The sequence below is a fragment of the Oncorhynchus kisutch genome, unplaced genomic scaffold, assembly GCF_002021735.2.
Source record: "Oncorhynchus kisutch isolate 150728-3 unplaced genomic scaffold, Okis_V2 scaffold525, whole genome shotgun sequence".
Lineage (NCBI taxonomy): Eukaryota > Metazoa > Chordata > Actinopteri > Salmoniformes > Salmonidae > Oncorhynchus > Oncorhynchus kisutch.
The window spans coordinates 65,728-80,812 of NW_022262470.1; the positions used below are offsets into that span (position 1 = coordinate 65,728).

The window sequence follows — 15,085 nt, forward strand, 5'->3', positions numbered from 1 at the left end:
TTGCTGGTGGAAGGAGGTTTTCACTCAAAATCTCACGATACATGGCCCCATTCATTCTTTCCTTTACACGGATCAGTCGTCCTGGTCCCTTTGCAGGAAAATAGCCCCAAAGCATGATGTTTCCACCCCCATGCTTCACAGTAGGTATGGTGTTCTTTTGGATGCAACTCAGCATTCATTCTTTGTCCTCCAAACATGACGAGTTGAGTTTTTACCAAAAAGTTTTATTTTGGTTTCATCTGACCATATGACATTCTCCCAATCTTCTTCTGGATCATCCAAATGCTCTCTAGCAAACTTCAGACGGGCCTGGACATGTACTGGCTTAAGGAGGGGGACACGTCTGGCACTGCAGGATTTGAGTCCCTGGCAGCATAGTGTGTTACTGATGGTAGGCTTTGTTACTTTGGTCCCAGCTCTCTGCAGGTCATTCACTAGGTTCCCCCGTGTGGTTCTGGGATTTTTGCTCACCGTTCTTGTGATAATTTTGACCCCATGGGTGAGATCAAAAAGAGTAGAAAAGTAAATAAATATAAACAGTATGGGGATGAGGTAGGTAAAATTGGGTGGGCTATTTACTGATAGACTATGTACAGCGGCAGCGATCGGTTAGCTGCTCAGATAGCAGATGTTTGAAGTTGGTGAGGGAGATAAAAGTCTCCAACTTCAGCGATTTTTGCAATTCGTTCCAGTCACAGGCAGCAGAGAACTGGAACGAAAGGCGGCAAATTAGGTGTTGGCTTTAGGGATGATTAGTGAGATACACCTTCTGGAGCGCGTGCTACGGGTGGGTGTTGCCATCGTGACCAGTGAACTGAGATAAGGCGGAGCTTTACCTAGCATGGACTTGTAGATGACCTGGAGCCAGTGGGTCTGGCGACGAATATGTAGCGAGTGCCAGCCGATTAGTGGTCGCAGGTCGCAGTGGTGGGTGGTATAAGGTGCTTTAGTAACAAAATGGATGGCACTGTGGCACTGAGTGTTGGAAGCTATTTTGTAGATGACGTCGACGAAGTCGAGGATCGGTAGGATAGTCAGTTTTACTAGGGTAAGTTTGGCGGCGTGAGTGAAGGAGGCTTTGTTGCGGAATAGAAAGCCGACTCTAGATTTGATTTTAGATTGGAGATGTTTGATATGAGTCTGGAAGGAGAGTTTACAGTCTAGCCAGACACCTAGGTACTTATAGATGTCCACATATTCTAGGTATAAGGTTAGTATACTGTATATAAGGTTAGTGTACTGTATACAAGGTTAGTATACTATATATTCTGTATATAAGGTTAGTGTACTGTATATCACTTCAGCAGTGATAAATTCATGAACTTCTTTGAGGAAAAGATGATGATTATTAGAAAGCAAATTACGGACTCCTCTTTAAATCTGCGTATTTCTTCAAAGCTCAGTTGTCCTGAGTCTGCACAACTCTGCCAGGACCTAGGATCAAGAGAGACGCTCAAGTGTTTTAGTACTATATCTCTTGACACAATGATGAAAATAATCATGGCCTCTAAACCTTCAAGCTGCATACTGGACCCTATTCCAACTAAACTACTGAAAGAGCTGCTTCCTGTGCTTGGCCCTCCTATGTTGAACATAATAAACGTCTCTCTATCCACCGGATGTGTACCAAACTCACTAAAAGTGGCAGTAATAAAGCCTCTCTTGAAAAAGCCAAACCTTGACCCAGAAAATATTTAAAAAACTAATCGGCCTATATCGAATCTTCCATTCCTCTCAAAGAAAATTGAAAAGGCTGTTGCGCAGCAACTCACTGCATTCGTGAAATCAAACAATGTATTCGAAATGCTTCAGTCTGGTTTTAGACCCCATCATAGCACTGAGACGGAACTTGTGAAGGTGGTAAATGACATTTTAATGGCATCAGACTGAGGCTCTGCATCTGTCCTCGTGCTCCTAGACCTTAGTGCTGCTTTTGATACCATCGATCACCACATTCTTTTGGGGAGATTGGAAACCCAAATTGGTCTACACGGACAAGTTCTGGCCTGGTTTAGATCTTATCTGTCGGAAAGATATCAGTTTGTCTCTGTGAATGGTTTGTCCTCTGACAAATCAACTGTAAATGTCAGTGTTCCTCAAGGTTCCGTTTTAGGACCACTATTGTTTTCACTATATATTTTACCTCTTGGGGATGTCATTCAAAAACATAATGTTAACTTTCACTGCTATGCGGATGACACACAGCTGTACATTTCAATGAAACATGGTGAAGCCCCAAAATGTGTTTCAGACATAAGGAAGTGGATGGCTGCAAACTTTTTACTTTTAAACTCGGACAAAACAGATATGCTTGTTCTAGGTCCCAAGAAACAAAGAGATCTTAAGTTGAATCTGACAATTAATCTTAATGGTTGTACAGTCGTCTCAAATAAAACTGTGAAGGACCTCGGCGTTCCTCTGGACCCTGATCTCTCGTTTGAAGAACATATCAAGACCATTTCAAGGACAGCTTTGTTCCATCTACTTAATATTGCAGAAATCAGAAACTTTCTGTCCAAAAATTATGCAGAAAAATTAATCCATGTTTTTGTCACTTCTAGATTAGACTACTGCAATGCTCTACTTTCCGGCTACCCGGATAAAGCACTAAATAAACTTTAGTTAGTGCTAAATACGGCTGCTAGAATCCTGACTAGAACCAAAAAATTTGATCATATTACTGCAGTGCTAGCCTCCCTACACTGGCTTCCTGTTAAGGCAAGGGCTGATTTCAAGGTTTTACTGCTAACCAACAAAGCATTACATGGGCTTGCTCCTACCTATCTCTCTGATTTGGTCCTACCGTACATACCTACACGGTCACAAGACGCAGGCCTCCTAATTGTCCCTAGAATTTCTAAGCAAACAGCTGGAGGCAGGGTTTTCTCCTATAGAGCTCCATTTTTATGGAACGGTCTGCCTACCCATGTGAGAGACGCAAACTCGGTCTCAACCTTTAAGTCTTTACTGAAGACTCATCTCTTCAGTGGGTCATATGATTGAGTGTAGTCTGGCCCAGGAGTGTGAAGGTGAATGGAAAGGCTCTGGAGCAACGAACCGCCCTTGCTGTCTCTGCCTGGCCGGTTCCCCTCTTTCCACTGGGATTCTCTGCCTCTAACACTATTACAGGGGCTGAGTCACTGGCTTACTCGGGCTCTTTCATACCGTCCCTAGGAGGGGTGCGTCACTTGAGTGGGTTGAGTCACTGATGTGATCTTCCTGTCTGGGTTGGCACCCCCCCTTGGGTTGTGCCGTGGCAGAGAACTTTGTGGGCTATACTCGGTCTTGTCTCAGGATGGTAAGTTGGTGGTTGAAGATATCCCTCTAGTGGTGTGGGGGCTGTGCTTTGGCAAAGTGGGTGGGGTTATATCCTTCCTGTTTGGCCCTGTCCTCTGATGGAGCCAGTGTCTCCTGACCCCTCCTGTCTCAGCCTCCAGTATTTATGCTGCAGTAGTTTATGTGTCAGGGGCTAGGGTCAGTTTGTTATATCTGGAGTACTTCTGCTGTCCTATCCGGTGTCCTGTGTGAATTTAAGTATGCTCTCTCTAATTCTCTCCCTCTCGGAGAACCTGAGACCTAGGACCATGCCTCAGGACTACCTGACATGATGACTCCTTGCTGTGCCCAGTCCACCTGGCCGTGCTGCTGCTCCAGTTTCAGCTGTTCTGCCTGTGATTATTATTATTTGACCATGCTGGTCATTTATGAACATTTGAACATCTTGGCCATGTTCTGGTACAATCTCCACCCGGCACAGCCAGAAGAGGACTGGCCACCCCACATGTGCTCTCTCTAATTCTCTCTTTCTCTCAGAGGACCTGAGCCCTAGGAACATTCCCCAGGACTACCTGACATGATGACTCCTTGCTGTCCCCAGTCCACCTGGCCGTACTGCTGCTCCAGTTTCAACTGTTCTGCCTTATTATTATTCGACCATGCTGGTCATTTATGAAATTTGAACATCTTGGCCATGTTCTGTTATAATCTCCACCCGGCACAGCCAGAAGAGGACTGGCCACCCCACATAGCCTGGTTCCTCTCTAGGTTTCTTCCTAGGTTTTGGCCTTCCTAGGGAGTTTTTCCTAGCCACCGTGCTTCTACACCTGCATTGCTTGCTGTTTGGGGTTTTAGGCTGGGTTTCTGTACAGCACTTTGAGATATCAGCTGATGTACGAAGGGCTATATAAATTAATTTGATTTGATTTGATATATAAGGTTTGTGTACTGTATATAAGGTTAGTATACTATATATATATATATATATATATAAGGTTAGTATACTGTATATAAGGTTAGTATACTATATATACTGTATATAAGGTTAGTGTACTGTATATAAGGTTAGTATACTATATATACTGTATATAAGGTTGGTATACTGTATATAAAGTTAATATACTGTATATTCTGTATATAAAGTTAATATACTGTATATTCTGTATATAAGGTTAGGGTGATGTTTATACTGTATATAAGGTTAGGGTGATGTTTATACTGTATATAAGGTTAGTGTACTGTATATAAGGTTAATATACTGTATATACTGTATATAAGGTTAATATACTGTATATAAGGTGAATATACTGTATATTCTGTATATAAGGTTAGTGTACTGTATATACTGTATATAAGGTTAGTATACTATATATACTGTATATAAGGTTAGTGTACTGTATATAAGGTTAATATACTGTATATTCTGTATATAAGGTTAATGTACTGTATATAAGGTTAATAAACTGTATATAAGGTTAATATACTGTATATACTGGGCTATACTCGGCCCTGTCTCAGGATGGTAAGTTGGTGGTTGAAGATACCCCTCTAGTGGTGTGGGGGCTGTGCTTTGGCAAAGTGGGTGGGGTTATATCCTTCCTGTTTGGCCCTCTCCGGGGGTGTCCTCGGATGGGTCCAGTGTCTCCTGACCCCTCCTGTCTCAGCCTCCAGTATTTATGCTGCAGTAGTTTATGTGTCGGGGGGCTAGGGTCAGTTTGTTATATCTGGAGTACTTCTCCTGTCCTATTCGGTGTCCTGTGTGAATCTAAGTGTGCGTTCTCTAATTCTCTCCTTCTCTCTTTCTTTCTCTCTCTCTCGGAGGACCTGAGCCCTAGGACCATGCCCCAGGACTACCTGACATGATGACTCCTTGCTGTCCCCAGTCCATCTGACCGTGCTGCTGCTCCAGTTTCAACTGTTCTGCCTGTGATTATTATTATTTGACCATGCTGGTCATTTATGAACATTTGAACATCTTGGCCATGTTCTGTTATAATCTCCACCCGGCACAGCCAGAAGAGGACTGGCCACCCCACATAGCCTGGTTCCTCTCTAGGTTTCTTCCTAGGTTTTGGCCTTTCTAGGGAGTTTTTCCTAGCCACCGTGCTTCTACACCTGCATTGTTTGCTGTTTGGGGTTTTAGGCTGGGTTTCTGTACAGCACTTTGAGATATCAGCTGATGTACGAAGGGCTATATAAATACATTTGATTTGATTTGATTTATTCTGTATATAAGGTTAATATACTGTATATTCTGTGTATAAGGTTAATATACTGTATATAAGGTTAATATACTGTATATAAGGTTAATATACTGTATATAAGGTTAATATACTGTATATAAGGTTAATATACTGTATATTCTGTATATAAGGTTAATATACTGTATATAAGGTTAGTATACTATATATACTGTATATAAGGTTAGTATACTATATATACTGTATATAAGGTTAGTGTACTGTATATAAGGTTAATATACTGTATATTCTGTAAATGTCTACTGAATGTTTGGGGGAAATGAAAATAAGATTCAAATTAGAAGAAAAACAATCAATCCCCAATGTAGACTTCAGCACAATGACCCACATAGGTAATAGGGTTTAGGGTGGCATTAGACACAGATCATGACTCAGTATTTCTTAGTTCAATGTCTCAGATATGTCTCTCACCTTCTGAACAATAGCCCTGATGTTGTCCACATACAGAGTCACATAGTCTCTATGGTACCGGGGTTGCTGGGCAACGGGGATGCCGAACCAGTTAGTGGCCAAGGCCGCCTCATTCTCGTTGTTCCCACTCCACACGATGACCGAGGGGTGGGACTTTAAGCGCCTCACCTGATTGGGGCGAGGAAACAGGAAGGAACACGTGTTATTACATGCTATAACCAGGAAATTAGTCATCCTTATCAATATTAACATACATCAAGGCCTTGTCCAGGGGATGCTGCATCAAGCTGCCTCACGCTACAGAAACAGGAGATTTGCAGAGTGCTCTACGGGCTGTCGAGGTCTGGACAAAGATACTAACATCAACCCTGTAGTGTGCTCTACGGGCCGTCGAGGTCTGGACAAAGACACTAACATCAACCCTGTAGTGTGCTCTACAGGCAGGATGGACAAAGATACTAACATCAACCCTGTAGTGTGCTCTACAGGCAGGATGGACAAAGATACTAACATCAACCCTGTAGTGTGCTCTACAGGCAGGATGGACAAAGATACTAACATCAACCCTGTAGTGTGCTCTACAGGCAGGATGGACAAAGATACTAACATCAACCCTGTAGTGTGCTCTACAGGCCGTCGAGGCCTGGACAAAGATACTAACATCAACCCTGTAGTGTGCTCTACAGGCCGTCGAGGTCTGGACAAAGATACTAACATCAACCCTGTAGTGTGCTCTACGGGCCGTCGAGGTCTGGACAAAGATACTAACATCAACCCTGTAGTGTGCTCTACGGGCCGTCGAGGTCTGGACAAAGATACTAACATCAACCCTGTAGTGTGCTCTACGGGCCGTCGAGGTCTGGACAAAGATCCTAAAGTCAACCCTGTAGTGTGCTCTACGGGCCGTCGAGGTCTGGACAAAGATACTAACGTCAACCCTGTAGTGTGCTCTACGGGCCGTCGAGGTCTGGACAAAGATACTAACATCAACCCTGTAGTGTGCTCTACGGGCCGTCGAGGTCTGGACAAAGATACTAACATCAATCCTGTAGTGTGCTCTACAGGCCGTCGAGGCCTGGACAAAGATACTAACATCAACCCTGTAGTGTGCTCTACAGGCAGGATGGACAAAGATACTAACATCAACCCTGTAGTGTGCTCTACAGGCCGTCGAGGCCTGGACAAAGATACTAACATCAACCCTGTAGTGTGCTCTACAGGCCGTCGAGGTCTGGACAAAGATACTAACATCAACCCTGTAGTGTGCTCTACAGGCCGTCGAGGTCTGGACAAAGATACTAACATCAACCCTGTAGTGTGCTCTACGGGCCGTCGAGGTCTGGACAAAGATACTAACATCAACCCTGTAGTGTGCTCTACGGGCCGTCGAGGTCTGGACAAAGATACTAACATCAACCCTGTAGTGTGCTCTACGGGCCGTCGAGGTCTGGACAAAGATCCTAAAGTCAACCCTGTAGTGTGCTCTACGGGCCGTCGAGGTCTGGACAAAGATACTAACATCAACCCTGTAGTGTGCTCTACGGGCCGTCGAGGTCTGGACAAAGATACTAACATCAACCCTGTAGTGTGCTCTACGGGCCGTCGAGGTCTGGACAAAGATACTAACATCAACCCTGTAGTGTGCTCTACAGGCCGTCGAGGTCTGGACAAAGATACTAACATCAACCCTGTAGTGTGCTCTACAGGCCGTCGAGGTCTGGACAAAGATACTAACATCAACCCTGTAGTGTGCTCTACGGGCCGTCGAGGTCTGGACAAAGATACTAACATCAACCCTGTAGTGTGCTCTACGGGCCGTCGAGGTCTGGACAAAGATACTAACATCAACCCTGTAGTGTGCTCTACGGGCCGTCGAGGTCTGGACAAAGATACTAACATCAACCCTGTAGTGTGCTCTACGGGCCGTCGAGGTCTGGACAAAGATCCTAAAGTCAACCCTGTAGTGTGCTCTACGGGCCGTCGAGGTCTGGACAAAGATACTAACGTCAACCCTGTAGTGTGCTCTACGGGCCGTCGAGGTCTGGACAAAGATACTAACATCAACCCTGTAGTGTGCTCTACGGGCCGTCGAGGTCTGGACAAAGATACTAACATCAACCCTGTAGTGTGCTCTACGGGCCGTCGAGGTCTGGACAAAGATCCTAAAGTCAACCCTGTAGTGTGCTCTACGGGCCGTCGAGGTCTGGACAAAGATACTAACATCAACCCTGTAGTGTGCTCTACGGGCCGTCGAGGTCTGGACAAAGATACTAACATCAACCCTGTAGTGTGCTCTACGGGCCGTCGAGGTCTGGACAAAGATCCTAACATCAACCGTGTAGTGTGCTCTACGGGCCGTCGAGGTCTGGACAAAGAAACTAACATCAACCCTGTAGTGTGCTCTACGGGCCGTCGAGGTCTGGACAAAGAAACTAACATCAACCCTGTAGTGTGCTCTACGGGCCGTCGAGGTCTGGACAAAGATCCTAACATCAACCCTGTAGTGTGCTCTACGGGCCGTCGAGGCCTGGACAAAGATCCTAACATCAACCCTGTAGTGTGCTCTACGGGCCGTCGAGGTCTGGACAAAGATACTAACATCAACCCTGTAGTGTGCTCTACGGGCCGTCGAGGTCTGGACAAAGATACTAACATCAACCCTGTAGTGTGCTCTACGGGCCGTCGAGGCCTGGACAAAGATCCTAAAGTCAACCCTGTTGGTGTAGCTCACCTGTTGGACAACCTCCTCTCTAACCGTCTCTATGAAGTCAGGCTCAGTGGGGTACATGGCACAGGCAAACATGAAGTCCTGCCAGATCTAAGGACAGACAAGGTATTGGTCAAAAGTACAGCAGTATAAAGGGAATGGGGAGTTTGTGACGAAGACAACGAGAAAGAATACTAGTCAGTCAGTTACCATGATCCCCATCTCATCACAGAGAGAGTAGAACATGTCCTGCTCATAGACTCCTCCCCCCCAGACCCTGAGAGCATTCATATTAGCGCTTACGGACGACTGTAGAAGGTTCCTCACACTGAAACAGAACACAACTGTTGTCAATGGTTAGGCAAAGACCGAACAAGACAGTAACGACTAACTAGTGTCTGTTCAAATCTATCAGGTTCCAGTGAGAGTTTTAACTCCAGTCTAAGACGTTAGGGGGGAGGGGGGTGGTTGCTAAGCTGACATATTGGTTTAAGATGGTCATAACATGTATCATTTTGCTAATTTGATTTAGAATTTTACGAACTCTTTAGGAATAAAATAGAAATATTTTAAAATATATATAATATGTATGGGCTACCTTCAGACTAAGGTTTAATATCTAATGTTCCACAGTGGGCTCCCAAACGGTTCAGACGCTACAGACGTTTACATGACAAGACTGATTTTCGGGATGTCTCCTGGTCTGACAAACATCTCTCTAGCTCTGTCACCTTTCACCACAGATGGGATGTCTCCTGGTCTGATAAACACCACTCTGTCACCACAGATGGGATGTCTCCTGGTCTGATAAACACCACTCTGTCACCACAGATGGGATGTCTCCTGGTCTGATAAACACCACTCTGTCACCACAGATGGGATGTCTCCTGGTCTGATAAACACCTCTCTGTCACCACAGATGGGATGTCTCCTGGTCTGATAAACACCACTCTGTCAACACAGATGGGATGTCTCCTGGTCTGATAAACACCACTCTGTCACCACAGATGGGATGTCTCCTGGTCTGATAAACACATCTCTGTCACCACAGATGTGATGTCTCCTGGTCTGATAAACACCACTCTGTCACCACAGATGGGATGTCTCCTGGTCTGATAAACACCACTGTCACCACAGATGGGATGTCTCCTGGTCTGATAAACACCACTCTGTCACCACAGATGGGATGTCTCCTGGTCTGATAAACACCACTCTGTCACCACAGATGGGATGTCTCCTGGTCTGATAAACACCACTGTCACCACAGATGGGATGTCTCCTGGTCTGATAAACACCACTCTGTCAACACAGATGGGATGTCTCCTGGTCTGATAAACACCACTCTGTCACCACAGATGGGATGTCTCCTGGTCTGATAAACACCACTCTGTCACCACAGATGGGATGTCTCCTGGTCTGATAAACACCACTCTGTCAACACAGATGGGATGTCTCCTGGTCTGATAAACACCACTCTGTCACCACAGATGGGATGTCTCCTGGTCTGATAAACACCACTCTGTCACCACAGATGGGATGTCTCCTGGTCTGATAAACACCACTCTGTCACCACAGATGGGATGTCTCCTGGTCTGATAAACACCACTCTGTCAACACAGATGGGATGTCTCCTGGTCTGATAAACACCACTCTGTCACCACAGATGGGATGTCTCCTGGTCTGATAAACACCACTCTGTCAACACAGATGGGATGTCTCCTGGTCTGATAAACACCACTCTGTCACCACAGATGGGATGTCTCCTGGTCTGATAAACACCACTGTCACCACAGATGGGATGTCTCCTGGTCTGATAAACACCACTCTGTCACCACAGATGGGATGTCTCCTGGTCTGATAAACACCACTCTGTCACCACAGATGGGATGTCTCCTGGTCTGATAAACACCACTCTGTCAACACAGATGGGATGTCTCCTGGTCTGATAAACACCACTCTGTCACCACAGATGGGATGTCTCCTGGTCTGATAAACACCACTCTGTCAACACAGATGGGATGTCTCCTGGTCTGATAAACACCACTCTGTCACCACAGATGGGATGTCTCCTGGTCTGATAAACACCACTCTGTCACCACAGATGGGATGTCTCCTGGTCTGATAAACACCACTGTCACCACAGATGGGATGTCTCCTGGTCTGATAAACACCACTCTGTCACCACAGATGGGATGTCTCCTGGTCTGATAAACACCACTCTGTCAACACAGATGGGATGTCTCCTGGTCTGATAAACACCACTCTGTCACCACAGATGGGATGTCTCCTGGTCTGATAAACACCACTCTGTCAACACAGATGGGATGTCTCCTGGTCTGATAAACACCACTCTGTCACCACAGATGGGATGTCTCCTGGTCTGATAAACACCACTCTGTCACCACAGATGGGATGTCTCCTGGTCTGATAAACACCACTGTCACCACAGATGGGATGTCTCCTGGTCTGATAAACACCACTCTGTCACCACAGATGGGATGTCTCCTGGTCTGATAAACACCACTCTGTCACCACAGATGGGATGTCTCCTGGTCTGATAAACACCACTCTGTCAACACAGATGGGATGTCTCCTGGTCTGATAAACACCACTCTGTCACCACAGATGGGATGTCTCCTGGTCTGATAAACACCACTCTGTCAACACAGATGGGATGTCTCCTGGTCTGATAAACACCACTCTGTCACCACAGATGGGATGTCTCCTGGTCTGATAAACACCACTCTGTCACCACAGATGGGATGTCTCCTGGTCTGATAAACACCTCTCTAGCTCTGTCACCACAGATGGGATGTCTCCTGGTCTGATAAACACCACTCTGTCACCACAGATGGGATGTCTCCTGGTCTGATAAACACCACTCTGTCAACACAGATGGGATGTCTCCTGGTCTGATAAACACCACTCTGTCACCACAGATGGGATGTCTCCTGGTCTGATAAACACCACTCTGTCAACACAGATGGGATGTCTCCTGGTCTGATAAACACCACTCTGTCACCACAGATGGGATGTCTCCTGGTCTGATAAACACCACTGTCACCACAGATGGGATGTCTCCTGGTCTGATAAACACCACTCTGTCACCACAGATGGGATGTCTCCTGGTCTGATAAACACCACTCTGTCACCACAGATGGGATGTCTCCTGGTCTGATAAACACCACTCTGTCAACACAGATGGGATGTCTCCTGGTCTGATAAACACCACTCTGTCACCACAGATGGGATGTCTCCTGGTCTGATAAACACCACTCTGTCAACACAGATGGGATGTCTCCTGGTCTGATAAACACCACTCTGTCACCACAGATGGGATGTCTCCTGGTCTGATAAACACCACTCTGTCACCACAGATGGGATGTCTCCTGGTCTGATAAACACCACTGTCACCACAGATGGGATGTCTCCTGGTCTGATAAACACCACTCTGTCACCACAGATGGGATGTCTCCTGGTCTGATAAACACCACTCTGTCAACACAGATGGGATGTCTCCTGGTCTGATAAACACCACTCTGTCACCACAGATGGGATGTCTCCTGGTCTGATAAACACCACTCTGTCAACACAGATGGGATGTCTCCTGGTCTGATAAACACCACTCTGTCACCACAGATGGGATGTCTCCTGGTCTGATAAACACCACTCTGTCACCACAGATGGGATGTCTCCTGGTCTGATAAACACCACTGTCACCACAGATGGGATGTCTCCTGGTCTGATAAACACCACTCTGTCACCACAGATGGGATGTCTCCTGGTCTGATAAACACCACTCTGTCACCACAGATGGGATGTCTCCTGGTCTGATAAACACCACTCTGTCAACACAGATGGGATGTCTCCTGGTCTGATAAACACCACTCTGTCACCACAGATGGGATGTCTCCTGGTCTGATAAACACCACTCTGTCAACACAGATGGGATGTCTCCTGGTCTGATAAACACCACTATGTCACCACAGATGGGATGTCTCCTGGTCTGATAAACACCACTCTGTCACCACAGATGGGATGTCTCCTGGTCTGATAAACACCTCTCTAGCTCTGTCACCACAGATGGGATGTCTCCTGGTCTGATAAACACCACTCTGTCACCACAGATGGGATGTCTCCTGGTCTGATAAACACCACTCTGTCAACACAGATGGGATGTCTCCTGGTCTGATAAACACCACTCTGTCACCACAGATGGGATGTCTCCTGGTCTGATAAACACCACTCTGTCAACACAGATGGGATGTCTCCTGGTCTGATAAACACCACTCTGTCACCACAGATGGGATGTCTCCTGGTCTGATAAACACCTCTCTAGCTCTGTCACCTTTCACCTCAGATGGGATGTCTCACTGGCAGATGCGGTGGATTGAGACTCATCCAATGCAAAAAAACACATCTCTTGTTTAAACTGACAGATTTTGATGTGGATTTGTTATGTGAAGTAACTTAGACTGACGCACCGGTGTGTTCAATCAGAACACTAAAGTCTTGTTTGAATCATAATGTAAACATAATGACATTGTAATGTGGCCGTTTCAATTATACAAAACACATCCCATCTTAGAAGTATTTAATGAGTGAAAGGTTGATATCATGATTAAGACCAAAGACACGAGAGTGTGTGTGTGTGTGTCTCACTCAGCAGGGCTGACCAGGTCCTGAAGGGCGTGAGCTGGGATCCAGTTTGACCCCTTCAGGAAGATGGGCTTCTTGTTGACCCGGAAGTAGAAACTCAGCCCAGGGGAACCAGCGATTGGCTCCTGGACCAGCTCTACTGTACGGAAATACACCTTGGGATTAACACAGAGAGGATGTTAACTACACCTGGAGACAGAGAGGATGTTAACTACACCTGGAGGAAGAGAGGATGTTAACTACACCTGGAGACAGAGAGGCTGTTAAATACACCTGGAGACAGAGAGGATGTTAACTACACCTGGAGACAGAGAGGATATTAAATACACCTGGAGACAGAGAGGATGTTAACTACACCTGGAGACAGAGAGGATGTTAACTACACCTGGAGACAGAGAGGATGTTAACTACACCTGGAGACAGAGAGGATGTTAACTACACCTGGAGACAGAGAGGATGTTAAATACACCTGGAGACAGAGAGGATGTTAACTACACCTGGAGACAGAGAGGCTGTTAAATACACCTGGAGACAGAGAGGATGTTAACTACACCTGGAGACAGAGAGGATGTTAACTACACCTGGAGACAGAGAGGATGTTAACTACACCTGGAGACAGAGAGGATGTTAAATACACCTGGAGACAGAGAGGATGTTAAATACACCTGGAGACAGAGAGGATGTTAACTACACCTGGAGACAGAGAGGCTGTTAAATACACCTGGAGACAGAGAGGATGTTAACTACACCTGGAGACAGAGAGGCTGTTAACTACACCTGGAGACAGAGAGGATGTTAAATACACCTGGAGACAGAGAGGATGTTAAATACACCTGGAGACAGAGAGGATGTTAACTACACCTGGAGACAGAGAGGATGTTAACTACACCTGGAGACAGAGAGGATGTTAACTACACCTGGAGACAGAGAGGATGTTAACTACACCTGGAGACAGAGAGGCTGTTAACTACACCTGGAGACAGAGAGGCTGTTAAATACACCTGGAGACAGAGAGGATGTTAAATACACCTGGAGACAGAGAGGATGTTAACTACACCCGGAGACAGAGAGGATGTTAACTACACCTGGAGACAGAGAGGATGTTAACTACACCCGGAGACAGAGAGGATGTTAACTACACCTGGAGACAGAGAGGATGTTAACTACACCTGGAGACAGAGAGGATGTTAACTACACCTGGAGACAGAGAGGATGTTAAATACACCTGGAGACAGAGAGGCTGTTAAATACACCTGGAGACAGAGAGGATGTTAACTACACCTGGAGACAGAGAGGATGTTAACTACACCTGGAGACAGAGAGGCTGTTAACTACATCTGGAGACAGAGAGGATGTTAAATACACCTGGAGACAGAGAGGATGTTAAATACACCTGGAGACAGAGAGGATGTTAACTACACCTGGAGACAGAGAGGATGTTAACTACACCTGGAGACAGAGAGGCTGTTAAATATAGCAAGACGCAGGCCTCCTAATAGTCCCTAGAATTTCTAAGCAAACAGCTGGAGGCAAGGCTTTCTCCTATAGAGCTCCATTTTTATGGAACGGTCTGCCTACCCATGTAAGAGACGGAAACTCGGTCTCAACCTTTAAGTCTTTACTGAAGACTCATCTCTTCAGTAGGTCATATGATTGAGTGTAGTCTGGCCCAGGAGTGGGAAGGCTCTGGAGCAACGAACCACCCTTGCTGTCTCTGCCTGGCCGGCCCCCCTCTCTCCACTGGGATTCTCTGCCTCTAACCCTATTACAG

At 46.0% G+C, this 15,085-nt stretch overlaps 1 protein-coding gene across 1 annotated transcript in view; it reads right to left on the bottom strand.

The window, feature by feature from the left end:
• manba (mannosidase, beta A, lysosomal) overlaps positions 1-15,085 on the bottom strand; it is a 45,898-nt gene that overhangs the window by 12,914 nt on the left and 17,899 nt on the right. Inside the window, exons 8-11 of the mRNA XM_031815726.1 lie at positions 13,318-13,469; positions 8,866-8,983; positions 8,680-8,766; positions 5,949-6,116 (exon numbers count right to left, since the gene is read on the bottom strand). Coding sequence (XP_031671586.1) covers positions 5,949-6,116; positions 8,680-8,766; positions 8,866-8,983; positions 13,318-13,469 — 525 coding nt within the window. The remainder of the gene's footprint in view (positions 1-5,948; positions 6,117-8,679; positions 8,767-8,865; positions 8,984-13,317; positions 13,470-15,085) is intronic.